This window comes from Penicillium psychrosexuale (assembly GCF_028828465.1).
Source record: "Penicillium psychrosexuale strain IBT 29551 chromosome Unknown utg000004l, whole genome shotgun sequence".
Lineage (NCBI taxonomy): Eukaryota > Fungi > Ascomycota > Eurotiomycetes > Eurotiales > Aspergillaceae > Penicillium > Penicillium psychrosexuale.
The window spans coordinates 6993571-7018783 of record NW_026643189.1 but is presented as its reverse complement, the minus strand read 5'-3'; the positions used below and the strand labels follow the sequence as shown (position 1 = coordinate 7018783).

General features: G+C 47.4%; 8 protein-coding genes across 8 annotated transcripts; 3 read left to right on the top strand and 5 right to left on the bottom strand.

The window, feature by feature from the left end:
- Positions 1-955: 955 nt before the first annotated feature.
- Positions 956-1894, top strand: N7518_008503 (uncharacterized protein; the record flags this gene model as incomplete). The annotated part of the gene is made up of 4 exons (XM_057189430.1): positions 956-1181; positions 1309-1469; positions 1627-1726; positions 1854-1894. Coding segments are annotated over 4 exons (528 nt in total), but the record flags the coding sequence as incomplete, so codon positions are not given.
- Positions 1895-3384: 1490 nt separating this feature from the next.
- On the bottom strand, positions 3385-4785 carry N7518_008502 (uncharacterized protein; the record flags this gene model as incomplete). Its single annotated transcript, XM_057189429.1, has 1 exon — positions 3385-4785. One exon carries the CDS (start codon positions 4783-4785, stop codon positions 3385-3387), a length of 1401 nt encoding a protein of 466 aa, XP_057041132.1.
- Positions 4786-7181: 2396 nt separating this feature from the next.
- Positions 7182-7634, bottom strand: N7518_008501 (putative copper resistance protein Crd2; the record flags this gene model as incomplete). The annotated part of the gene is made up of 3 exons (XM_057189428.1): positions 7182-7252; positions 7321-7416; positions 7475-7634. The coding sequence occupies 3 exons, from the start codon at positions 7632-7634 to the stop codon at positions 7182-7184; spliced, it is 327 nt and encodes a 108-aa protein (XP_057041131.1).
- Positions 7635-8733: 1099 nt separating this feature from the next.
- On the bottom strand, positions 8734-10513 carry N7518_008500 (homeobox domain-containing protein; the record flags this gene model as incomplete). The annotated part of the gene is made up of 4 exons (XM_057189427.1): positions 8734-8957; positions 9037-9671; positions 9729-9866; positions 9921-10513. The coding sequence occupies 4 exons, from the start codon at positions 10511-10513 to the stop codon at positions 8734-8736; spliced, it is 1590 nt and encodes a 529-aa protein (XP_057041130.1).
- Positions 10514-14991: 4478 nt separating this feature from the next.
- Positions 14992-17235, bottom strand: N7518_008499 (THO complex subunit THO1/HPR1; the record flags this gene model as incomplete). Its single annotated transcript, XM_057189426.1, has 5 exons — positions 14992-15787; positions 15835-16640; positions 16694-16812; positions 16863-16941; positions 16996-17235. The coding sequence occupies 5 exons, from the start codon at positions 17233-17235 to the stop codon at positions 14992-14994; spliced, it is 2040 nt and encodes a 679-aa protein (XP_057041129.1).
- Positions 17236-17625: 390 nt separating this feature from the next.
- On the top strand, positions 17626-21980 carry N7518_008498 (RNA helicase aquarius; the record flags this gene model as incomplete). The annotated part of the gene is made up of 4 exons (XM_057189425.1): positions 17626-17834; positions 17885-17985; positions 18035-21490; positions 21559-21980. 4 exons carry the CDS (start codon positions 17626-17628, stop codon positions 21978-21980), a joined length of 4188 nt encoding a protein of 1395 aa, XP_057041128.1.
- A 369-nt stretch (positions 21981-22349) lies between these two features.
- Positions 22350-23432, bottom strand: N7518_008497 (PaaI family thioesterase; the record flags this gene model as incomplete). The annotated part of the gene is made up of 10 exons (XM_057189424.1): positions 22350-22419; positions 22468-22546; positions 22623-22641; positions 22712-22758; positions 22822-22893; positions 22952-22994; positions 23090-23155; positions 23215-23227; positions 23306-23346; positions 23406-23432. The coding sequence occupies 10 exons, from the start codon at positions 23430-23432 to the stop codon at positions 22350-22352; spliced, it is 477 nt and encodes a 158-aa protein (XP_057041127.1).
- Positions 23433-23633: 201 nt separating this feature from the next.
- Positions 23634-25189, top strand: N7518_008496 (TFIIH/NER complex subunit TFB2; the record flags this gene model as incomplete). The annotated part of the gene is made up of 3 exons (XM_057189423.1): positions 23634-23757; positions 23811-23898; positions 23956-25189. The coding sequence occupies 3 exons, from the start codon at positions 23634-23636 to the stop codon at positions 25187-25189; spliced, it is 1446 nt and encodes a 481-aa protein (XP_057041126.1).
- Between the last annotated feature and the right edge of the window lie 24 nt (positions 25190-25213).

Below are 25213 nucleotides of genomic sequence, written 5' to 3'. Positions count from 1 at the left end.
CGGCGATGATAGCGTAGTGCGGTTATCAGCCCACGGATGCGAAAGAAAAGACGACTATAGTATGGCGGGGGTTTTCGGTCGAGGTGCGCCCTCGCATGCCACGCGGGATTATCACCTCAGGGGGTTCGCGATCGGACGCACAGCGTCACACAACCATGTCCCGGTTATGCTGGCGTGTCGATTATGGGGCATTGGCCATGCAACGTGTCGGATGGTGGATTTCCGGGCTCGTGGGAGCTTCTTGGAAAACAGGGGGTTGGGTGTTGTGTTGAGGGATTTGAATTCTGGGGAGCTTGTCAGCACTGGTTGGTTGGTGGGGGACCGGAGCTATCCGATTGAACCGCGACAACATACAAAATAGCGCTCAAATTAGAGATCCTATGATAAATGAGCCGGGCAGCACGCGAAGTCGAGATGAGTCCATCCCCGTAACTTGTCCGCTCCGTATTTCATTTGGGTCACTTCCGCTGTCGATCAGCCCGGTTCCGCTGTGGCGGTATGTGGCGACGGAGGAATACTGATCCGGTGTGGCGGTGCAAATGGCAGGTGTAAGTATGTGTACGGAGTAGATTGTAGTTATTTATTTGTCTGGACAGACTGATTCCATGTGGAAAATCCAAAGCAAAAACACTGGGCAAGAGGCCGGATTATAGTTGTTTTAAAAATCTGCATCTTCCCATTGCAAACAAGCTTTGAGGCTCGACACGTTGTACCTAAGTAGCTATACGTACCATTTTTCCTCTGCCGGGTGGGGCTTTCCTATCTTAGCTGCCGCCGCTTTTACGAGGGCGCTCAGAGTCAGGCTCACTGCGTAAATTTCAGTCCGGGCTCAGACTCAGCTGCTCAGCTACATCACGTGACAAAGACGTGAGGTCCAATGAGCGCTCAGTGAAGCGCTCAGTGATTGTGATTGGATGCTCACTGATTGCTCACTGATTGCTCAGGCTGATCAGAGCCATCTATTAAGCACTCAGTCCACGCTCAGTCCATACCCAAAGGAGCACTTTGCCCCACAATATTGTTTATTTTGCGATCACTTTTTGATGGCCCTCACTTCTCACCATACCCCGATTTCTTGAGGTACGCGATCCCCTCAAAAAATAACGCACTAAAACACGATGACGCAAAATTGGAAGGCACCGAGCTTATCTATAACGGGGCGATACAGGAGCAAATTTTAGGTCATTTTATGAGTTATAAATTAGAGCTATTTCCTTGCTCTAAACCTACAAGATAGCTTAATCGGTTTTCTACTCCATCCTTTTAACTCTTCGCCTTTTTCTACATATTGTGGGAATCTAGCCATAGGTAGAAAAACCTTCTTTGCTTATCAAGATAAGATCGTCAAAGAGAAGCGCTATAAACAGCTGCAAGAGAGCAGCTATATTTTTAGCGCTTATACAGATAAAGATTCCATTCGAGAGAAAGATAAAAGAATACCTAAGACCAAAAGGATATACTACCATACTGTTAATCTTTAGATAAAGTGAGTTGATATTCACTTGTATATAAGGTATATCTAACGAATAAGTTACTTACTTGCTGTTAGGTTCGTTACACTGCATCGAATCGAGGGCTATAAATTAGGTCCTAGCTGTACGGTTCTAGACCATACACTTATTAAAGAATTTCTCCGGTAGTACAGTCATTCGGCGCGAGGGAAAAAAAAGTAAAAATGGACGGCTAGTGATAACATCGGTTCTCAATTGTGCGGAGAGGCTATTTAGTGGATTTGAAGAGAAAATATAAATTAAAATTCTATTAGAAGACCGGAAAGAGATAACTAGTATAAGCTCCTATATAGATTTTACTTTCTGTGTTCCGGAATAGAAGCTAAACTAACTTAGGTATAGTGGGTAAAGAGAACATTGATAGAAAACGAAGGAACGATTAAGAATGTCGAAGATCCAGCCCACGGCTTTACCAGGAAGGATTTTCTCCGAGTGTTATCTTCTATATGGCGAGTAGATCATCGCCGGTTTATGCCCGGATTGCTTAAGGCTATCATAACGCTAGCTCTTCAACTATATCTTTCCACGGGAGCAAGGATTGGTAGTTTTATCCCACCTCACGAGGATAGAAATGAAAAAGGCCTAAGATACGATGTGAGAGCACTGCGACGTGGAGATTGTGCGTGGCTAATTACTTAACAGGACATCGATCTGTTTTTGTTTCCATCCTCTACGGCACCTTGAGGCTTGGACGGTAGAGTGCAAAATCAACCAAAAGTGGCTCAAAGGGAATCGAAACCCAGACTACACAGTGTAAGTTAGAACTTAGAGTTAAGAACCTCGACGCTATCTTTACCTCGGTAGGGGACTAGATCGATACTATCTAGGTTAGTACACTAGACTTACGTATTAGCATAGGTTTAGATAGAATATAGGGTAAGGAGCTAGAGTTCTAGAATGTAATTTAGCTATATAAAGATACTTTAAGGAAGCATAATAAGCCTAATTTAGGTTAGTGCTTTAATGAGAACTGGCCCTTAGGGGTTAATAAGACTTTCACTATTATCGCTGGGGATTTTCTAGCCTTCTTATCCCAGCGAGACACTATCCAAAGTACGAGACAAAATCTGCCAGCTTAGGATAAGCGATAAAAGAGCATACCTGCAAAGCAGAATGGGAATAGTTTAAACATGGAAAGTCATATGTCAAACTAGCACTTGTCTTAAACATCTAGTCAATTAAAGGTTTACCGGGTTAGTTACTTAGCATTCTTATATAATGTACTCTACAGCCTGAGGTGGCCCCAATATAGTTTGACACCTTCGGCACTTCCTATTGTCTATAACCTATATTAACTTATATATCTTGAATAATGATGGGTTTAGATTTTCCCAAGCAAAGTTGCAAATAAAAAATAAACTAGAACACAGCTGAGGGAATGATAGGGGAATATCCGTCTGTAGAGCAGCTAGTAAGGAGCAAGGTGGCTTGACTAGTGAGATGGGCAGACAGACATCGCAAACAACGGAAATTTAGGGGGTAGCCATGCAAAAGTTGCAAATTTTCACCGTAGAGTGTTACGAGCCAATTCGATTCAGAAGAAAAGAGTGCAATTCCAATCAAATTCTAAGTACGAAGAAGAAAAGGAAAAAGAGAAACTATCTGAGTGCGCGTTCTTCCCTTCTTATACCCTTGCGTTTGTCTCGCTTAATTCTCGTTCGTCCTCTTGGGAAGGTGCAAGGGCATAGTCGTTCCTGCCTCGTTTGGCAAGTACGAGGACGTGACCGCTCCTGCCCCGTTTGGCAAGTACGATCCTTCTCAGATCGTCACATAGAGGGTGATATTTTTCGAGATAGAAACATGTCAACAGATAAATAAAGAACGACCCGAAAAACGGCTGCAATCAAAGCGGAAAGTGGGCCCTAGACCGATGTCATGAGAAACGAACTGCGGCTTCGAAAATGATGAAATGCATTTTCCCTCGAATGTGTTCTGCTAACCGATCAATCACATCGCGTTGAACGAATACCCACCGAGTGGCCTTTCTCCCAGACAGCAATCGCATCACGTTGTCCTCAGTGATATGACTTTGGATGTTTTCTCTGCGGATGTGGACTAGCTGTGTGCTGAGGGTAGAACAGATGGGGCCCCTGACAATATCAGCTTGCCCAGGTCGCCAGAGGTGGTCGAATTTCGGGTGAGGGGTAGCCCGTCTCCTGCAAGTCCAGATGTACTCTTTCCAGTTGGGAGAATACCATAGATTCTCCATTCGGAGGCTGTTGATGAATGGTCGCTGAACCTGAATGTGAATAATGCAGGTATCGGCTGCAGGGCTTCTCCTTTCTGCAAATTTGCGGTACTCTTCAGCCGTTTCAATTTCGGAGGTCCAGTATTGCGCATTAAAATCGAAATTGAAGTCTCCGCCGGGGTATGTGCTGAGTGGTCTTAGGTTGACTGTTCCATCACTCTCAATGATATCACCCGCTGGCCGTAATTCATCATATGCCTTGCCCTTGTATAAAGAAATGTGATCGGCGAGGATATTGGCATCAGGCTGAACCATCACATATGTGTCTGGGAACTGGAAATCTTGGGGTGTCATGTTGATCGTTGCGGTCACGGGTTGCTGCTCAGATGGGTCTTGGTCTTCTCGGCTCGGCTCATGCCTGGGCCGCTTATGTTTCTTTTTATGAGCTATGCGCTTGTTTGCATGACTTTGTAGCAGTTGCTGTTGACGAAGAAGAGCGGCATAGTTGGTTTCAACGGTATCTTGTGCCCAGTAAGTGAGGGTCTGGGTACCGAAGATGTGTGAGAATCTCGGGTCCGTGATTGCTCCTTGAATTTGGCGAGTAAGACCAACATCAGCGAGCGCCTCCTGATGGCTCATGTTATCGTATTGTCGTCGGCTAAGAGAGGCGAGATGTGCAGTGACATATGCCATTAGGTCATCAGGATTTTGGCTTGGACTTGGGCGGCCGCAATATCGGTCATAGATCAGTCTGGCAACATCCGGTACGAACCCAATATACTCAAGCACCTCGACACTTTCTTCTGCCATTGGGATGTCGAAGGTTCGGATGACATTGGGCTGGAAACCATGGGTGGCAACAGACGCAGAAGACGACGACGACGAGGTGGATGAGCTTGACACAGATCTTGGTGCACTGAATGCAGCGGAAACTTTTCTTTTACCACTGGCGTTTGTGGATGTATTCGGCTGAGGCTCGGGAAGGAGGATTGCAGCCTCTTCAAGGCATCGTATCTGTTCTAGTGTGAAAACACCAGGACCGGATGGGAGATCTGGATGATGTTCGGGAATGGCTTGGAGGGACATGGTGGGTAAGTTTGAAGAAGATAAATCGAATATAATGAGATTCAAAGAAGTGAGACTGAAACTTAGAATGAATTAAGAAGAACAAAGTAGTGAGACTGAAACTTGGAATGAATGGAGAAGAAGAATAGGATGCAAGGTTCAATGTTATCCTTTAAATATAGAAATAAAGTTGCAGAAAATTCCTGATTAGGCTTAGTAGGTAAAAAAACACTTTGAGAAGACCAACTGGAAAAATTACTGAAAATACTGCCGGCCGACTAGTATTCTTGTTGCTACATCTACAGGGTATAAATACCCTACTATTTCATAGATTATTCATCCCTCTCTCCCCTTCTAAGTTAGTGCATAATTAATTTCGACGATGCAACTTGGGTCCTAATTTGCACGAACCTCAAATCAAAACAGTGTAATCCAACAGCATCGACCTGGCAAACATAGGAAATATAACAAGATAACTAGCGGGTGTCTTGTCAGTTCTAGAGACTTTTATCCAGGTCTGCAATATGAAGCCGGAACACTGAGGGGCAGCGAATAGAAAACGGCCTTTTGGTTGTCTCGTCAAGTCTGAATAGGTCAACAAACCGGGATGCCACGTCTTCGCTTCAATAGATAAGCTCTTCTGATTTTCTCGATTACCATGACTCGATTGAAGGCTTTTAAGTCCTACGACAGGAAGAAGCATGGTCGGACAAGCTAGGGCCAGGGGGCAAAATGATGCCTATAAGTCAGAGTGGAATGACACAGACTGAAAACTGGTACGCGAGGCTCTCGATTATCGTGGCATGACGGATAATATATAGTCACATTAGCCACAGGCCCCCTGCAAATTCTCGCGCTCCCACTGGTAAAATTGCGAGAGTCACTTACATCTTTCCATTTAGGCCTCGGCCATATATAACAAACTCAGAGCTCAGGATTATGTAGGAAACGGTCCTGCAACTCTCATCGAATAGGAGATCTTGAATATCGACCAGGTTATTGGTTTTCTTTATGGCATCAGACAATCTGTATAATAGTTAGGCTTTTGCTCTTGCTGAGGGGCTGACAAGAGACAGACCCAGGATACTGAAGGCTGCTGAACTTATGAGCAGACTTCATGAGACCTTGAGTAGAAATGCTTGAAACTGGATATGTTCACTCTAGGAGGGATCAGTGTTTCTTTTTTATACTTTGACTCTCAGCGTTAGCACTCACGGCTCTCGCGAGTGGGTACCAGCACTTAAGCTCCTAGGATCTATATCATCTCACCAATCATATCGTGGTGGCACGAAATGTCTGAGAGCTCCTAGGAAGTCCTATCAGACTTTAGCTAGAATAAGGTATTTTCTGATTACTAGTTAGAATATTTTAGACAAATGAGGGGCCGCAAATTTCGTTATAGGCGGCTAGATCATACAGTAAGCATAATCGATAGGTCTAGAATATTTTTGCGGATGTCTATCGCTAGAGCTGAAGTCGTATTCCTAGGAGTAAGCGGTCGGGAGCAAGAGCGATAGTCCGTTAAAAAATCAACTAAAAAAATCAGAATAAAATACTAAACTAGATTTATAAACCATCTAACTAGGGTTTTCTAAGATATTCCTAGATATTGTAGAACCAAAAATGGAGGGTTGGGTATTTTCCGCAACTATATAGAGCTCGGCGAGGTTGAATAGTGGTATAGGCGCAGAATAGTAAAGCCAATAATATGGCCCCACTGTGTATTTGCCTTCTAGGTAGAGGCGTAATAACCAGGATCGACCGCCAAATTGATAACACCAGCCTTTCGTTGAGGGGACAACGGTCAAGAGTGCCGGGTGAACGACTGCATTTGGATGGGGCTAGCGTGGTGCATTTTATTGAGGTGAGCTGCTGAGTTAGCTGCTCCCTGTGCTTTGCTCCGGTGAGCAAGTCTTGAGCTTATGTAATAATCAGGTGGTGCTCAGTGAGCTAGTTAGTCAGAGCGCTTAGGTGACGCTCAGTGAGCGAGTCATATGGATTATGTAATGATCAGGTGATGCTCAGTTCTACTCAGTGAGCAAAAGCGGCAAAGCCTGAGCACTAAAACGGAAAGGGATAGCCAAGAAGTGGCAGAGGAAATCAAGTACGTAGGTCTATTTTAAGAAGTATGTATATTCCCGTTTCGAAGCCACCCAAGCCCATTTTACAGCTTTGGCGCATTATATATAACCTGTTGTTACTCGTGATAACTTATTCTCTGTATATTGTAGTAGGACGTGAATAGTATTAAATTTGCATCTCGTATCTCATCCAGTAGTTATTGATAACCCCAAGCAACCTCACCTAGTAAAAATGCCCAAGCCCAAGACGCCACCCCATCAAGACGGGGAAAAAAAATGCGATTTTTAATGATGGGGAACCCCATCAAAGCAAAAGGTACAAGTGAATTAAGTCACTTAAGCACTGCCAGTGAAGTCAACCTCAAGGGCGGAATCAATAGCAGCAGCCTTCTCACAGGTACAAGAAGCTAAAGACGAAGTTAGCAGGATATTCACTGAATAACACTAATCGCATTTGTAGAAGAAGAAAACTCACCCTGAGGACGGCTGCCACAGGCACAGGTCTCACCAGAAACAGTCTGGTTCTCAGTGACCGCTCGCTCACAGGTGCATTGGCCAGCTGGGCGAGTGCCTAGTTCAATGTTAGTATAAAGTTTACTCTAAACCACTAGAATAGGGAAATCACATACGGCATGAGCAGCGGGGACCTGAGATGGTGTTCTCAGAGGAAGCCTTGTTGCAGCTGCAGTGGAGGGCACTCTGCTGGCCACATGAGCACTTAGCCTGAGCGGCGCAGACGCAGGAGCCGTCTTGTGTGGTCTTGCAGCAGGTGGTAGTGGGGTGGACCATTTTGGCGGGTTGATTTGATATGACGTCGGTTTCTGAAGATCGAGAGGTAAGATGAAGTTGAGGAACTTGGGAGTTTGTGAGTTTGTAAGATTGATGGATGGATTTCTTCGAAATGATATTGCTTTGAATCAAGATGAGAGTGTCTGAGAGAAAGAAAATAATACTCTGCTTTTACGAGTTCCTTTATACTGTCCTGCATGCGTCAGAGGGTGAGTGGTGATTATCAATAGCTGAGCTTTGATTGGCTGTGAGAGTGGGTGTCACGTGGTACAGTGTTATCTTTCGTGGACGCTGATTGGCCCATTGCGGAAACCAGCAAATAGACGTCGCTTGAGTGGCGGGACGATGTGGCCTGATGGTGGATGTGCTGCGACAAGAAGAATGTGATTACTTTTGTCTTGACTCTGATTCGACAGGTAGGATTTGGATGACCTATGTTTCTGGGTTTTACTTGTAAGGTTGGTTAGTGTGGGGAGGTTGGAACTGCTTAATTGCATGGAGCTATGACCTTATTACATAATGAGTCGAGTATTAACTAACTAGATTGTTTACGGCGGCATGAAAGTAGATGAAAGTAGAGAATTGTCGAGGACAACTTGGTTTATTGGTTCAAGTGAATTGTAGACTCAATGGTCTGTCTGCTTCTAAACACAGTGGCATCTCTATACCATTTTGACCTTCCACCCCGAGGCTATGCAGCGAGATCAGAAACAATTAATATTAGACAAACTGTCCCCCAGGCAATGAACGCTAGATTCCAGACCATACCAGACCCAAAGAAACGCGACAAAATAGAAACAAGATGATATGAAAACAAACGAAACGTAGATGCATGCAAGAAACAGATTTTAAAAATATGGTTGATAACACAGGACAAAGAAGAAACCCAGAAACCAGAAACGGTGAACGCTATGAGAACGATTAATGATTAATACTCGCTGATATAGATCGTGGATCCTTGGTTAACCCAGCTAACCAGTTAACCAGAAGGTGCAGGTGATGAGACGGAGACGAAGGAGAAAATGCGGAAAGCAAAACGAGCATGTCGTATAGCAGACAAGTAACAGCCGACTTTTTTCAAGGCTGTCTTACTCCTCTCTCACTGCTGGATATAGTTGGGGTAGTTGTATGACGGCTCGGAAGTTGGGAGACTCAGAGTCGAGGTATTTGCTTGTGTGTAAGGAATTGGTGTACCCATTGGGCCTGCGGTGGCGTCGTAGGAATAGGGCCGATAATTTTGTGCTGCCGAGACTGGCAGGCTCTGCATGGTGGCTATAGGTCGGCCTTGGGGTGGTAATTGAGAGCCCATTCCAAGATTGTAGCCTTGTTGTTGGGGGGCCTGTATAAAACCATGTTAGAAAATTGGTTTGGAGAATGTCGACGCAAGGAAAAAGATACTAACCTAGATTGTTTATGTCATAAGTAAGATGTGAGCCTTGAGTGTCTGTCGGTGACACCGAGCCCTCAAACGGTTGATGTTGATCATAAGGTCCCATGCCTGGATGACGAGGCATGGCGTATTCTATGGGTCGTCTCATATAGGGTAGAGCTGGCTGATTTGGCTGTGGCCCCGCGAAGCGATTGTGCATAGGATACCCCGCATATGGCGATGGATGGGCCGATGCATCGGACAAGCTACTTGACCTGGTGACCGGGTAATCGTTGCGGATGGTTCTATGTAAATCGGACATGGAGGAAGACGCTGCAGGACGGAACATCATGTTTGACTGAGACATGCTGTCGTTTCGTCCAGTCGAGGACATGTAGGTTCCTGCTGTCGATGCAGAGCTGAGAGGTGAGACGAGATAGTCGTCTTCATTTGGTCGGGCGTAGCAATCGGTACGCAGTGTTCTCAAAGCCCCGAAATCCGGATTTGGAACGCCATAGCCTTGTGGAGATGCCACTGGCGTGATACCTGATTGTTTGCCCTCAAAGGGTGTGCGGAGAACTTTTGTGGTATCGAAATCGTCAGGAAGGGCTCGAGATTTGAGCATTCTCTCCCGATCATTCGTAGTGAGACGCTTGAGCTTTGCTCGCCTGACAGGATATCTACGTTAGTCAAGGACAGACGATTCAACTAGTTGACCACCCTACCTATTTTGGAACCAGACTTGCACTTGACGCGGGGTCAACCCAGGGATTTCCCTCGACAGACGTTCTCGATGAGCTGCATCGGGATGTGCCTGGCGAGTGAACTCACTCATCAGAAATCGGGTTTGGTTATGTGTTAATCTATAGTTCTGTCAGCAACCATGCGTTGTACTTGGAAGATAAGAAATTCCGTACCGAAAACGCTTCATCTTCTTCTTCTCCATCGAAGGCGATCTATTATCATCGCTACCCATCATATCCTTATCGTCATCAGGACTGATTGTCGATTCTCTGTCGTGGTCGTCTCTCTGGTCATGCGAGCCCGAAAACGATGAAATACCCATTTCCTCGGGATGACCGCCGTGCCCGACCAGGGGCTGAACAGCCAAAAAGCCCCGCTGATTCAGACTTGGGATCTCCAATTTAACACGCGGAAGCATATCCTGTTTCGCCGCCTCCAAGCGGTGGTTGACCGTATCCTGTGAAACATCTCTCTCCAAGTACGGCGCTGAACACATGCTGACGGGCTGTGCCACCGGGTTATTCAAGGCGTTCTCAGCCTTATAACCAGTCGGCTGCATCTCCACAGGACGAGCGGGAACGTGCACAGGAACAGGAACGCCAGGCTCCTCTTTCTTCTGCGCAGATAGCCGTGGTGAGATAGTCCTAGGCCCTAAAGAGAGTCTCTCGCTATTCCGGGCTGATAGATGAGACGAAACTGCAGAAAGGGGCGAATGAACCGGCGAAGATAAAGAAGGTAACCAAAGGCAAGGGCCACCGACTGACATGGTAAGGGTCTAGTTTGGGTGCGGGTGCGTGTATGTGTGTGTGTGTGTTGCCCTTACCCACGATAATTCAAAACCAAAGACGAGTTCTCTTTTGAAAAGGAAAAAGAAGTAGAGTCAAGACTTTCGTCAACAGAAGCAATAGGAGAAATTCTAGCCCAAAAAGGATACCGTAGACACCCCCCGATATGAGACGTTGGTGGGTCTGATGGAAGTGCCGTAAAAAAAAGGGTCAGGGTTTCTTCTGGCAATTAGAGTAAAGGGTAAGACTGCTTTGTTCCTGATTTAGAGAAAATAAGAAAGGCGATTAAAGGCGCCAAAAAGTATGCGTGTCAAGTGAAGAGGAGAAAAGAGGGAAAAAGAAGGCCCAAACGAGGGTAAGATGTCAAGCGGGACAACTGTCGCCAACCTTTATTCTTTTTTTTTTTTTAATTCTTTTTCCTTTTTCTTTGGATCTGAGATCGGTTCCGATTGATTCTGATGATCGTTACGCAGCTGGGCAGTTACTGGGCTGTATAAGATGTTGAGAGAGAAGCATCCACCAGAATCAAATGTGGTACCTGGACACACAATGCCGCTAGACTAGGATCGACCGGAGATATCCTGTGAGGCAAATAGGTTTTAATAGCCAAGCGAGGTAACAGTGGAAATACAGGGATATTAAACGGAATGGCGCCAGGGTCCACCATTTTGGCCACCCGATAAATCCCATGTATACAAGATGGGATGGGATAGTATGGTTAGAATGTAGCTATTCATCCTAGGCCTGTCCTATCTAGATAAAAACATTCCACTTCAAAAGGAAAAACCCAGATGCAGGCCGTTCAGCTAAATCCATTCTCAGGGAGCCTGAGGGGCATGAGACGAAGATGTGCATGTACAATGTAGAAAGTCCAACATAACATAGACTCGAGTCCACAGATCAACATTCGATCTATTTTGCCTGGACGAAGATCCTATACCAAACGGTCCATAGCGGTGGCCGTTAACCTCGTTTGTAAAACACAGGTTACAGATGGTACAGATGGTATGGGACGGTACAGACAGCTAGTATCATATCAGAAACTAAAAGGATCGTCTCGGAGAATAAAATCGTAGCCTCCGATCCAATGCCCATTTTACCCGTAAGGCGTCCCTGGATACGAAGTGACAGGTACAGAATATGCCGACCGAATACGGGGTAAAAGAGCCGATGGAATCCTATTGTACGGAGTACGGAGTACGTCAAACAAGACTCTGTCGCCATAACGGACACCGCCGAACGTTCAGGATTCATGTGGTGGGAATTGTGGGAATCGTCCAAGTTGCAAGGCTGGGAACCACCACGTCAACTCAGCTCAACCTTGGACGATAAAGGGGAGAAAATGGGTCCCGCGGGACCCGGCACCCGGAAAAGCGAAACTAAGGGAAGATAAAGGAGAGAGAAGAGACACTGCCGTACTTGTATGTCCTTTTAGTTTCTAGTATAAAGAATGTGGAATTGGCCGTGGAAGCTTAGCTGGGATCTGTATACTCCGTAATCCGTCGGAGTAGACAGAGAGAGTTAAAACAAAAAGCCTGATTCCTGCAACCGTTACGGAGTACAGATGTAAGACCCTCACCGGAAATGCGCAGACCAGGCCATGTGGGAAGGGCCAGTCGGCTGTGTTAGTGGCGTGCTGAAGATCCATAAATCCTGAGCGGACGGGGCTATCGATCAAGGACCAAGAGGAACAGCCACTCAGCGGGCTGCCCGCCACAGCTCCATCGTGAAATGCCTCGAAAAGAAGCGAAGCAGTCGAGGGCTGGGTGGAGATAGCGCCCAAAAGGCTTGGAGAAAGGGAAAAATAAAAATAGGGAAATGGGAAAACGAGAAAAAGGGGAATCGCCTCAAACACATAATATCTATATAAGGACCGTCAACATCGCAAATCAGGAATGCCCGAGTCAAAAGAACCAATATAGAACCACATTAGCAATACCTGAAACGGTGTACGATAGCCTTTTGAAGAGCCTCGTTAAGGAAGTTTCGAGAGCTGCATTACCTTCTTCAGGAAAGACCACCAAGCGGGCCTTGCGCCGTCAAATTTGGGAACTCGGAATTACATACCTAGTTAAGGAGTTTTTTAGCGAGGATATACCACTCGGGAGTCGGTACAGAGTAGTTGTAGAGACACAGCTCCCCTGGAAATCTCCACAATTGATATGAAACAATTCGAGTCGCAGGTGAAATGAGGCGTCAACGGTACTCGTTAATGATACATATTTTCGTTTTCTAGAGATCCATGTGGGTCAGGACTCTGCCGAAGGACATCGGATATATCGGATAGGACCTGGGGCATCGGTTTCTCAGGTTTCTAGGTTTTCCTTCTTTTTTTCAGCGCCTACCTCCATGTATACGGTGTATATCATGTATATCAAGTGTACGGATAAGTTACATACCGCTTAGGTTCCCCAAGCAGGTGGATCTCGGAGGAGAAAACTCGGAGCCGTTGGATTTCGATCCACACCACGGAGTGACGATCTCTACGTAGGCCAATCTGTTTCTGCTTGATTTGTTTCGTGTTGAACCCTGACGGCCAAATTCAAATTCAAATTAAAGGAAAGATCAAGATCATACCGTTGCAACGTATGATGTGTACGTCCTTGCAATCTCCCTTCTGGAACGTGCTGTGCGGGGTAACCAGATCGAGCGATCGAGGCATTTGACTTTATCTCTTCCGTACCGAGGCATTGCATTCATCCACTTATACTCCGTACTCCGTACACTGGAGTATCAAGCCACGTACTTGTACAGGGGATTCATACTTACACGTGGGTATTATACCATCGGACTTTAGAATATTAAGGTGACGCAAGTCGATCTCTTGGCGAATTCCATAACGGAGTATACGAGTATACGAGTATACGGAGTATTTCTGGCAACATATAAAATAGGGATAGAACCTATATAGAATAGAGAATAACATAGAACAAGTACATGCATAGGTACGTCCCATGTACATATACTTATACCTATATATATATATATGTATAATTCCCGATCTAGAATGAACATCAACATTTGCCTAAACCGGATTAGAACGAAGATAGACACGGATTTTATCTCCAGGACACTCGTCGGTACATCCATACTCCGTCCTCCGTCCCATACCCACATGGCCAGTGCATCAGATCGAACCACATGGCTACCGTGATTGTACGTCCCCTTCTATCTCTTGTATAGCCTCCACTGGTGGAGACCAAACTCAACGCTTGTGTCGATAGTGTTCAAATTCCCATGTGGCTTTTATTCTTGGGATTTATTGATTGCACAATTTATACGTGTTGCGCATCGAACGCTAGACGATCAGTGCGCGCTATTTGCCAATATAGTGTATGTTGTACTATATCGCAAACTACTCCGTCGAAGCGAAGGATTCTTCCCTAGGCTCGCGAAAAATAGGGGGCCAAACCCAAGTGGACAGGGGAGAAACATGGTGCCCACTTCTGCATGTAATGGTTCAATGGGGACACTTTGCTTTTGTGATCTCGTGTACAATGTACTCCGTAATCCTGGATACTTACTCCGTACTCCATATTCTCTCCTTTTTTCCCCTACTGATCTTGTTTCCGAAGTCGCTTAATCCTATTTCGTGCCACTGAATCCTTACCCCCTGCTTTCTCATACATAAAATAGATAAATAGATAAATAGAAAAATAGGAAAAAAGAAAAAAAGTGAAACATAACCGTGACACTAAACACGCCACGTGTGAAAATAAATGAGGTCTGGAGAACATGGACAGAACATGATTATTCCTTTTTCTACTTTAGCTGCTCCGTACTTCGTGCAGGAAGAACCCTTTCAAGTCATATGTATTAGAGTTGCCGATCAAAAGAATTGTGCCCAGATGGTCTCCACGTTAGCTAATTCATCGAGGTCTTTAGTCTTGGGTACAACATAGTTAGGTCGTATGTCATTGGCCCGCTTCCCGTAGAATGCCGGATTCGGTTCAGGAGTCGTGCCCGCAATCAGCCAATGGGCCTAATTGGTTCTTTCTCTGTTTCTGTTTAAGCGCCAACTTTGTCAATTCTGCCCCGACGAATCTGGACCGAGGGCCCTGAATAGGCGGGTTCTTGAAATAAAAAGAAAAAAGAAAAAAGAAGCTCGTGAAATGACACCCAATTAGGGTAGAGAAAGATTGAACTCCGCCAGCAGGGATGACCTAGGACGCACTCCGGTATTCGTATTTGAAAAAGAGAAACCAAGTGCTGAACCATACCAGCAGATGTATCGCAGATAATGCAGGTGCACGGATGTGGTAATCTCGCTCCCAGATCACGGCACCAACGGCTTCGTGATATTGATGCATAAAATCCTGCAGGTTGCCTGGATAATCTGGATGTGGTTGGTCGCGGCGTGACCGCCTTAGACGGTGTCCATTGGAGGATTTTCTCCGGACAAAAAGGGGGTCTAAGCCATTGACTATCCAACAGAATATCTTCAAGCCACAATCTGACCTTACGTGGCAGAGTCCTCTCTCGAGGCGCTAGCGGCGGCAAGGGCCTCTTCCTTGTTGTTATCGGTGCTTGGGTCTTGTTGTTCCCTGATGACGTCTTTGTTTTCGACTTGCATTTCCCGCTCATCTGTGCCCTGGGGCAGATCGTGAAGATCTTGAGCTGTCTCGACTTTGCCTTCAACAGGCTCTTCGGATCCAGCAGTCTCGGTCGCTTCAGTGAGCCCTTTGGTTCCAACAGGCAGACCCTGAGCTCCATCGAGGGATTGGGAGATATCCTTGGTATCACCAGAGGAACTGAGCTCATTGTGATCATCCGCGGCTGTAGCACTCTCAAACAAGACCTGTAGGTTGTTGCCCTCTCCAATTTTGTCGAATGCAGCAAGCTTTCCTTTCGCAGCAAGACGCAAGATTCGCCAGGACTTGCTGGCTTTAGCACCCTCGGCAATCGCCTTGTCCTCGTCAGTCATCGCCATATCGATGTCCATTTCATCATCCATGATGCCCTTCAAGAACGAGTCGGCGGAAGGAACGTTGTATCGGTCGGATTCCTTGAGACGTTCAATATTGGCCAGCGCCTCGGTGTCGGCAAGGAACTTCAAATCGAGAGAGCCCATTGGGGACGGACGAAGGCGTTTGTTGGCATACGCCTTGGTAGCATGCTCGCGGGAAGCCTTGTACTCCGCAGCCGAGATGGCCAATCGTTCAATCAATGGACAGCCCTCGGCTTTCCACCGCACCCAGTTCTTGTCTCGAGACAAGACTGTGTCCACCATACGATAATAGAACTTCCCCCGGGCCCTTGTTGCAAATATTCCTCGATGCTTTTTCGCATGCTGGTCGCCCACTTGGTATCCTCCTCGTTCAAAGTGAAACCGTAAAGAACGGACTTGTTCGTCGTATTAGCCAGGCGCGATTTGGAATTTGATGTGAGAGAAAGCACAAAGTCGAGAAGAATGAGAGCCTGGACAAGAACATGTCGTCGGAAGGCAGTATCGCTGATTTCGAGGTCAAATAGATCCCGGCTGGTCAAGTACTTCGGGTTAAAACTGGTGGCGACTTCGGTACCATCCGCGATGCGCTTGCGCTTGTTCGACTTGCGGGCATCTTCTGATGCTCGGGCAGAGCTCTCGTTTTCCATCTCAGTATTGATGCTCTTGAATGCAGCCAGCGTAGCCTCCATTCCAGTCTTAAATGATGTAAACCGTTCAGCGTCGAACGTCTTGCTCGGTGCGGAGAAATAGGCCTGAAGGCTCCAGAAGAGCGGGTAGAGTGCATTCAAGTCAACTTCATCTGATTTCTTCTCATCCCCAGTAGAAACAACGACCTTGGGCACTTTCGATGTTTGCTGAGAAGAGGCCTCAGCCTGGCCCGCCGCTGCCTGCCCGGGTGCCGTGGGTTCAGCCCCTTCAGTCATTGTTGTATCCTGCTCCTGCTTATCGGTAGACTCATTTGCAATTCCGTCAAAAGCCGTGACATTCTCAGAGTGGAACTCGCCGCGAAGGTTAACCGAACTCTTGTCTCCAAGTGGGAAACTCTGGAAGAGATAGATAAACACCCGGCCGCAAAACACTGTATCTTCTGCGCGCGAGAGGCGGCGAAGAAGCTCGTTGCATGATCGTAGAATAACTAAGCTTTTCTGTTTGAAATGTTTCTTGTGCGGGGTCAGCTTTGCAACAGATCCAGTAGATGAAGGGCCATGCTGACCTTGGTGTTCCTCTCTCTTCGGGACTCCAAGTAGTCAAACACCTTACGGCAACCATGAATAGTTTGACTATCCAAGAGCTCTTCAATGAGCCAGAAAATCAGACCGGGTTCGCATTGTTCTGGTGAGTGTTAGATCGGTATGGACTGCGGAGGAAGTGCGGAGACTGACCATTATCAGAAAATATCGAGACGATGTCAAGGAGATTCCATATTTGAATGAAAGCAGGGTCACCGATGGAAGTCGAGGCCTATAATGAACTGTTAACGATACCCTGGGGACTAGAGCTTTGTAAGGGCCGTACCAAAACGCGATAGAACTTCTCGCGAAACGCGATTTCCACGGCCGCAAGCTTAGTCTGTGGGCTTAAGTGCTTTGTAACCTTGTCATCCTCAGATGGCACTTGCCATATCGATTCGCCCAGGTATGTTTCGGTCAAAGGGGGTTCGATCTGCTTGTCGGGCTTGACCTGTGCGGCGCGATCCAGAAGATTGTCCACTAGTCTTTTGTAGACCTGAACACCGCCAATATCCTCGTTCGCCATTTCCTGCAGCGTCTACCCAGGCACCTTTGTAAGGGACCCTTGAGGGGTTGTCTTGAAGTGTCGTCACGAGCGTGTTCGTAGGCGCCTTGTCGAGTGTCTTCTAGGACCTTGGGACTTCCTTGATTGCGGTCTTCAGCTTCTTGTCAAGGGCTCTCCTCGGTCATTCTTTGAAGAGAGGTTACGAAGGGAAGAAAAAAGTTTGCATGAATGTAGGAAGAAGGGAAACAAAGTGGTCGGATTGATTGAGGACTGCGGCTCGGCGGAACTCAGAGCCAAGACTTTTTGAAAAGCTCCCCCCAGCTTCACCGATGCAGATGTTCCCGACTGCGCCAATCCACCCCTCCTTGACCACTCCAATTTATTAGGTTAAGGAAACTACTGACTCCTGCGATGGCGCAGAGTCTCGAATCCAGGCCTACAGTGGTGGACTTTCGTGAAGAAAACCCGTGGGTGCAGCTAGCCAAGGCCCACTGGCTGAACACGAAGGTCCGCAAGGCCAAACCAGATGTCATCAAGAAGCAATTGTGGGATCCTTTGGAAGCAGAGGCTTTCAATAGTCACTCGCTATTGATTCTCGAGAACTTGAACATTCTTGAGAAGTACGTTCTCCCTAGTCATACCTCCAGGGCTAACGCTAACTGTTCTCCAGGTTCCTTTGGCCGACTTACACAGAGGATGCGTCGAATCATCATGTACTGTTGATTGCATTGATCGTCAGTGTAAAACATTGCGAGCACTTACCGATATGGGGTGAGTCAATGCGACGAGATTCATAACGCGACGATGCTGACAGTTGCAGATATCTTCTCCGACCGTGCTGATGACTTCTCCAATCTCTTCCACCGTATTCTCTCAATGAGCATTGATCATTCACTCCCGACTCGCTCTCGACTCTCTATCATATCGTTTATTATCAGCGCCTTTCAGTCACTCGAGAACGTCCTAATCCGCAAGGAATGCGCGCCCCTCGTTTCTATCTCGATCTGGCACAACTTGGCCAGTGAGGAGACTAGAGATCGTATTATTGCAAAGGCCCCGACATTGAAAAAGGCATGGAGGGCCTCTGGAAAGCGATACGAGGCTGGAGATGAAGCGGTGAAAGCAAAGATGCGCTTCGAACGTTCATGGCTATATACAATGCTTTTGGATTTCCTTTGTAGGTTGAACGGACCCGAAAAGGACCAGGCTGAGAACTTGCTGTACTGTGAGCGTTTCCTTGAGCTCTTGGTTGATCTCGAAAGTCAGCTTCCCACTAGGCGCTACGTGAACACGTTGTTAAAGGACCTCAACCTTCTATCGGTTATTCGCCTTTCGCAGCTCTACCATGTGCCTGACAACGCCCTTCTACGTGACTTCCACAGTCTTCTGAAACATTTTGTCGAATTTGCAATTGATGATTACTCTGGTGAGGCTCTTTCCCCGCAGGGAGTTTACGACCTGCATTGCCAGGAATTGGCCCAGCTGCAAAGATCCTCAATGAAGTTATTCAAAGATAAGCTCATGATTCTCGCGCTCTCCAATATGGGCTCGATTGCGCAGCGAGTGGATCTAGAGGGACAGCTATCTGCTCTAGACGAGTCAGAACTCCAGAGCCTTTGCTCTCACCTAGGATTCCGAACAAGCTACCCAAAATCCTCGCACGTCACTCTAGACCGTCAGTTTTACCTGGAAGTTTTGGCATCTTCTTATGAACGCAAGGTGCCTTTCCAAGAAGCTGTCGAGAAGTTGAGTCCACTTCCGACGGAAGAAACCCTCTATGACCCGGCCTTGTTGAGGAATGAGACATACGACGGATCGAGGCCTCTGGCAATCCCAAAGTTGAATCTCCAGTATCTGAGTCTCGGAGATTTCCTTTATCGCTCCTTCCTTCTCTACCGATCAGAAGCATTTTTCCAAATCCGCAAGGACCTGGAGTCCCTCGTTAAACGCATGCAGCCGAAGGCAGCACGCGATGGAACCTTAAGCTTTGAGGGATTCTCTCGAATGGCTATCCCAATTTCAAAGCCTGCTATTATTGATGTCGCACCACCCAAGGTCGGGGCAACAAACCCGGCCTTTGTTCGAGCTGAGATCGCGATAGAGGTAGGAAGGCTTGCAGATAATGTTAGGAGAGAATGGGACTCACTCCGTCCTGATGACGTCGTTTATCTACTGGCCGTCCAGTCCAGCTCGTCACAGTCGGAACAAGGTGCATCTGAAGCCCCTCGGATGACCCATCTTCGAACGGCCGAGATTGTACAGGTACTTGACGAGCAAGGCCGCGCATTGCGACAATATCCTGGCCAGGCAAATGGCTCTCAGCCCAGGGCACGATCGAGGAGATTAATTGTCAACTTGGATGCGGCTGCATTCAAAGCCGACAAGGACCAGCAGGCCCACGGCAAACCAGACATTTACCCCCTCATTAACGTGGTTGCACGGAGAAAGGGCAGAGAGAATAACTTCAAGTCAATCCTGCAGACGATGCAAAAGCTTATTGTCTCTGATATGACGCTTCCTTCCTGGCTCCAGGACATCTTCCTGGGCTATGGAGATCCCGCTAGTGCTCAATACACACAGCTGCCAAACCGACTTAGCACTGTTGACTTTAGAGACACCCTTTTGGACTGGTCCCATTTGGTGGAAAGCTTCCCGGGCATTGAACCTTCGGGGGCTGAGAATGCTAGCTTTGGTCCACCCTACGTTATTGAATATGTTAACCAAGAGCCTGCAGAAGAGCCTCACGCGCCGAAGAAGCGACGCCGGGAAAAAGCTGCAGCGACAGAGTTGGCGCCTAGCAGTATGCGTGTTTCCACATACAAGCCCCCAAACCCTGGCCCCTACCCCGTCGACACTCCCAAATTGAACAAAATCCGATTCACACCCGCCCAAGTGGAAGCCATAGCATCTGGAACACAGCCTGGACTCACCGTCATTGTGGGACCTCCTGGTACTGGAAAGACTGATGTCACCACTCAAATAATTAACAACATTTACCACAACTTCCCCAACGAACGGACGCTACTCATTGCACACAGCAACCAAGCCCTCAATCAATTATTCCAGAAAATCATCGCCCTTGACATTGATGAACGGCACTTGTTGCGACTGGGTCACGGCGAGGAAGAATTGGACACTGATTCCAACTACAGCAAGTATGGACGAGTCGAATCCTTCCTTGACAACCGTAATCACTATTTGTCAGAAGTGATGCGCTTGGCAGCATCGCTTGGGGTCGAGGGTGCGCATGGAAACTCATGCGAGACTGCAGGCTACTTCAATACAGTTTACGTGCAGCCAACATGGGCCAAATTCTGGGATCGAGCCAACTCCGAAGGAATATCAAATGAAGAGATTGTTGCATCCTTCCCATTCCAATCATACTTCGCAAATGCCCCCCAGCCCATATTTGAAGCTGAAGCCTCGAAGGAGGCGATCATCGATACTGCTGCAGGTTGCGAACGCCACATTGCCCGAATCTTCTCTGAGTTGGAAGACATCCGGCCCTTCGAGATCCTAAGACAACCTCGCGACAAAGCGAACTATCTCCTCATAAAGGAGGCCCGAATTATCGCGATGACCTCGACTCATGCAGCTATGCGTCGGCAAGAAATTGCCGATCTAGGATTCCACTATGACAACGTGGTCATGGAAGAAGCCGCGCAGATTACTGAAGTTGAGAGTTTCATTCCCAACGCTCTGCAAAATACGAAAAACGGCGAACTTCCTCTCAAGCGTGTTGTTCTCTGTGGTGATCACCACCAGAATTCACCCATCATTCAGAATATGGGTTTCCGTCAATATGCCCACTTCGAGCAAAGTCTCTTTTTGCGACTGGCGCGGTTGGGTGTCCCAGTGATCAACTTGGATAAGCAGGGACGCGCACGACCTAGCATTGCAGAGCTCTTCCGCTGGCGGTACAAGGAACTCGGGGATCTTCCAGTGGTTGAAACTGCCCCCGAGTACCAGCAGGCCAATGCTGGTTTCCAGTTCGACTACCAATTTATCAATGTTCCCGACTACCAGGGCTCTGGAGAGCGGGAGCCAACACCCCACTTTATCCAGAATTTGGGCGAAGCGGAGTACGCAGTGGCCATGTATCAGTACATGCGACTCTTGGGCTACCCTGCTTCTAAAATCTCGATCTTAGCCACATATGCTGGGCAAACTGCTCTGATTCGGGATGTATTGAGTCACCGCTGTGGGAAGAACCCTATGTTTGGAATGCCCAAGATTGTGACGACGGTGGATCGCTACCAGGGAGAGCAGAATGATTGTGCGTTGACTTCCCCCAGAAGCATATTCACATCACTCGGAATATTGGAATTGCTAACATTTTTCTAGACGTCATCCTTTCTCTCACCCGAACCCGCAGCGTCGGATATCTACGCGACGTCCGCCGTTTGACTGTAGCTCTCTCGCGCGCACGACTGGGTCTGTATATCCTCGGCCGACGGGAAGTCTTCGAATCGTGCTACGAACTTAAACCCGCATTCGACCTTCTTCTGCAACGACCGGATAAGCTCATGCTCGCTCCTGGCGAGATGTTCCCTTCGTCGCGGGAAGTTAACGTCACCATTGAAGGTACGCCAATGGAGAGTGTTGAGCATCTTGGACAATATGTCTTCGAGATGACGCAGGCCAAGATTAAAGCTGTGGGTGATGGGGATATCACCATTGAGGATGCGGCACCGACTGGCGAAGATGACTATTTGGATGAGGATGAGGCTATGGAGGCTGATGATGGGGACGAAGATCTTGTATGAATTGTTTCATAAGTTAAATGGTAACAGCAGCGCTCAGTAAAGGAATTTGTTGGGACCACTTCATTTTCTCGGCTTCTTTTGTACTCTGGGGGGCGTCTCCAATGAGCAGTTCAATTTACAGATTAAATGGTTATCTACTGCATAGTAACACGCAATGAGCTTGCGTAAGATTTCTGATCTCAAGCAGAGTGGTATCATTTGGGGATATGAACAGACTTGTTGTCTTCTATAATTCTTGACGACTCAGATTTGCTGCTGCAATGCCGACTGATCTTTTCTCCGGATGTCTTTCTCAATGGCTTGAAGTACATAAGATGTAAGACTTGGGACCAAAACGCTCCGGTCTCATCGTAATACCCAATTTCGTTCTTATTGGCCCTTGTGCTTGTTCATTTCCTCCACAATGTTATTAGGATCCTTCCAAGCCTGGGCTACGTACCTAAGCGACATTAGCAGTTTACAATCGGAAATAGGATAAGATACACACTTTGTGTGGCTCCCGCGGGCAAAGACATGTCCGTCGGGGTTCGTGAACTTGATGTTCGTGAAAGCAAGGGTCTTGCCAACTAAGCGTGGCTAGTTAGTTGATGGCCAATATGTTAAGTAGAAGAGGGGGTGTGACGAAAAAGTCAGGTAGTATACATTTATCACAAGTCACCTCCTAACGTCAAAAGTTAGTACCCGTTTAGTAGGATTGAGAGACTGATCGGGATAGATGGAGAAAGACATACGGCCATGATTCGGTCACCAACTCTGCCACCGGAGTTCAAATATGTGACTTGAGAGGATTTATTAGAAACAGAGAAGATAGGTGGGATGCATGCCTATTTCATAAACGTACCATTCAGGTCCGTTGACACGCCCGTCGAGAACAAGCCGCGAGATGCCACAGCCAACGAGCCTCCGAGATCGACTAGAGCATATTTTAGCCAAGCATCACAACTTAGGGATCACATACAAGGATCTCTTACCCATGCTTGCAATAGTGCCTCCATGGAGGATATTCAGGCGGTTCTGAAAGTGTCAGAGGCATTCCATGTGAGAAGTTGAGTCTCGAGAAAAATTCCCAGAGACATTAGCTAGAGATACTGCAGCACATCGAGACATACTGTATGCTCCTTCTGAATATCCAGCTCAAAGTTGACTACACCGGGCCTGGCGGCTGTAATACGGAGCTATAGTAGAGGTCAGTGATAAGTTCAATGTAACCTTTGGGAAACTAGCGCATACTCACATTACTCAACAGCCTTTAATCGAATTGAAGTGGGATGTTAGTTCTTCTCTGATATCTCAAAGGTAGAGGCAAGTTGGGACGAATTCCATACCGAGGCTCCAGACCCGAGGTAGCTCGGAAGGACTCCCACACCTATAGATAGATATGCATTAACAAGAGTGAATGATAGGTAGTGAAGGCTGGAAAATTACCGAGCGAACAAATTTCAGAGAAGCCATTTCTCAGAAGTGGTAAATGTGCTGGATATGGAAAGAAATGATACAGGGAGGGTCAACAAGTCCAGTACTTGACTCGGGGGCATCCCGGAGCTGCACTTATGGCCGCTTCGGCCACCGTACTAGCGTCATTTCATTCAACAACTTCACATAGGCACCTTATTCTCTTCAGTTGCCTGGGAATTTGGTTTCTCACAGCTCACTATGGCGAGTGCAACATCCCGTCCTCTGGAGTACCTGGAGGGACTCCCCGGGACGACTTTCTATAAGCTATACCAACAACCATCCACAGCCCTTGCGATCTTCCGGCGCATGCTGCCCGATCTGGGTACATTAAGCTCATTCATGCAGAAGGGAACGTTGTGCTAACACTGAATATAGCAAAATGCTTTGTGATGGCTCTACTCTATCTAAAAGACCCTCTTCCAACTGCTGATCTGGAAGTTTGGGTCAACGCAGAGAGCAAGAAGTGAGTGGCTTATCTGACAGGTCTGGCTCTAGCCATTACTGACAGTGTTCACACAAGGGAACGAGATAATGCGCTTTCAATATTGGGTCGACTTCACATTCTTTCTACGACCCTCACAGGTGAAAATGTCCGTGCGTACATGGTCACCAACCCGTTCGCTGCTTCGCTCCGACAAGCTCTGATGGGTGCCGAGGACTCTCATTCTTTCGGTGTATTCTCCCAAGCTCCGGAACACACCCCAACCTCGATTGCCGATTTGGATGAATATGCTAGACGACAGTGGGAAGGTGTTATGGGATACATGGTTGGAACGAGTGCCTTGATGAGTGGACAGCGTGACACGGTCAATTTGAGCAAGGGTGTCAAACAGCTTCTCCAAGCGGGACACTTAGTTGAGATCCGAGGTAACCGTGTCGATATCACCAAAGACGGGTTCGGATTTGTGCTTCAGGATGTGAATACCCAGGTCTGGCATATCTTGATTCTTTATGTCGAGAGCGCCGAGGCCATCGGCATGGATAGCGTCGAGGTTCTCTCGTTCCTATTTCTCCTGAGCAGCCTAGAACTCGGATCTTCTTACGACAAGAGCCACATGACACCCAACCAACTTCGCACTCTCGCGGATCTGGCTGATTTTGGTATTGTCTACCAGGAAGACGCCGACGCAACACGCTTTTATCCCACCCGTCTGGCAACTACACTTACATCCGACTCGAGCGCTCTGAGCAATCCTGTCACAGGATCCCTCACTGGGCCAGTGGGGCCGTCTGGTGGTTCTAGCTCCGGTTTCATCATCATCGAAACTAACTATCGGCTCTACGCCTACACCTCATCACCCCTACAAATATCTCTCATCTCCCTCTTCACAAACCTCAAATACCGCTTCCCCAATTTGGTCACTGGCAAAATCACCAGGCAGTCTGTCCGCCGAGCAATCGAGATGGGAATCACGGCCGATCAAATCATCTCTTACCTATTATCGCACGCGCACCCACAGCTGCGGAAACACAGCGCTGCTCAATCCAACGGCAAGGGTGTCCCGGCATCTGTGCTCCCGCCTACTGTGACAGATCAGATCAGATTATGGCAGTTGGAGCGGGACCGTCTCCGGGCTACGGCGGGCTTTTTGTTCAAGGATTTCACCAGCTTGACTGAATACCAGGCTCCCTGCCAGTATGCCGCGGAGATTGGCGTGCTGGTTTGGAAGTCAGATCGGAAGCGCATGTTTTTTGTCACAAGACATGAGCAGGTGGCTGCATTTTTGCGGAGTCAAAAGGTAGGCGGGAAGTAATACAGTATGCAAGGCATAAGACTT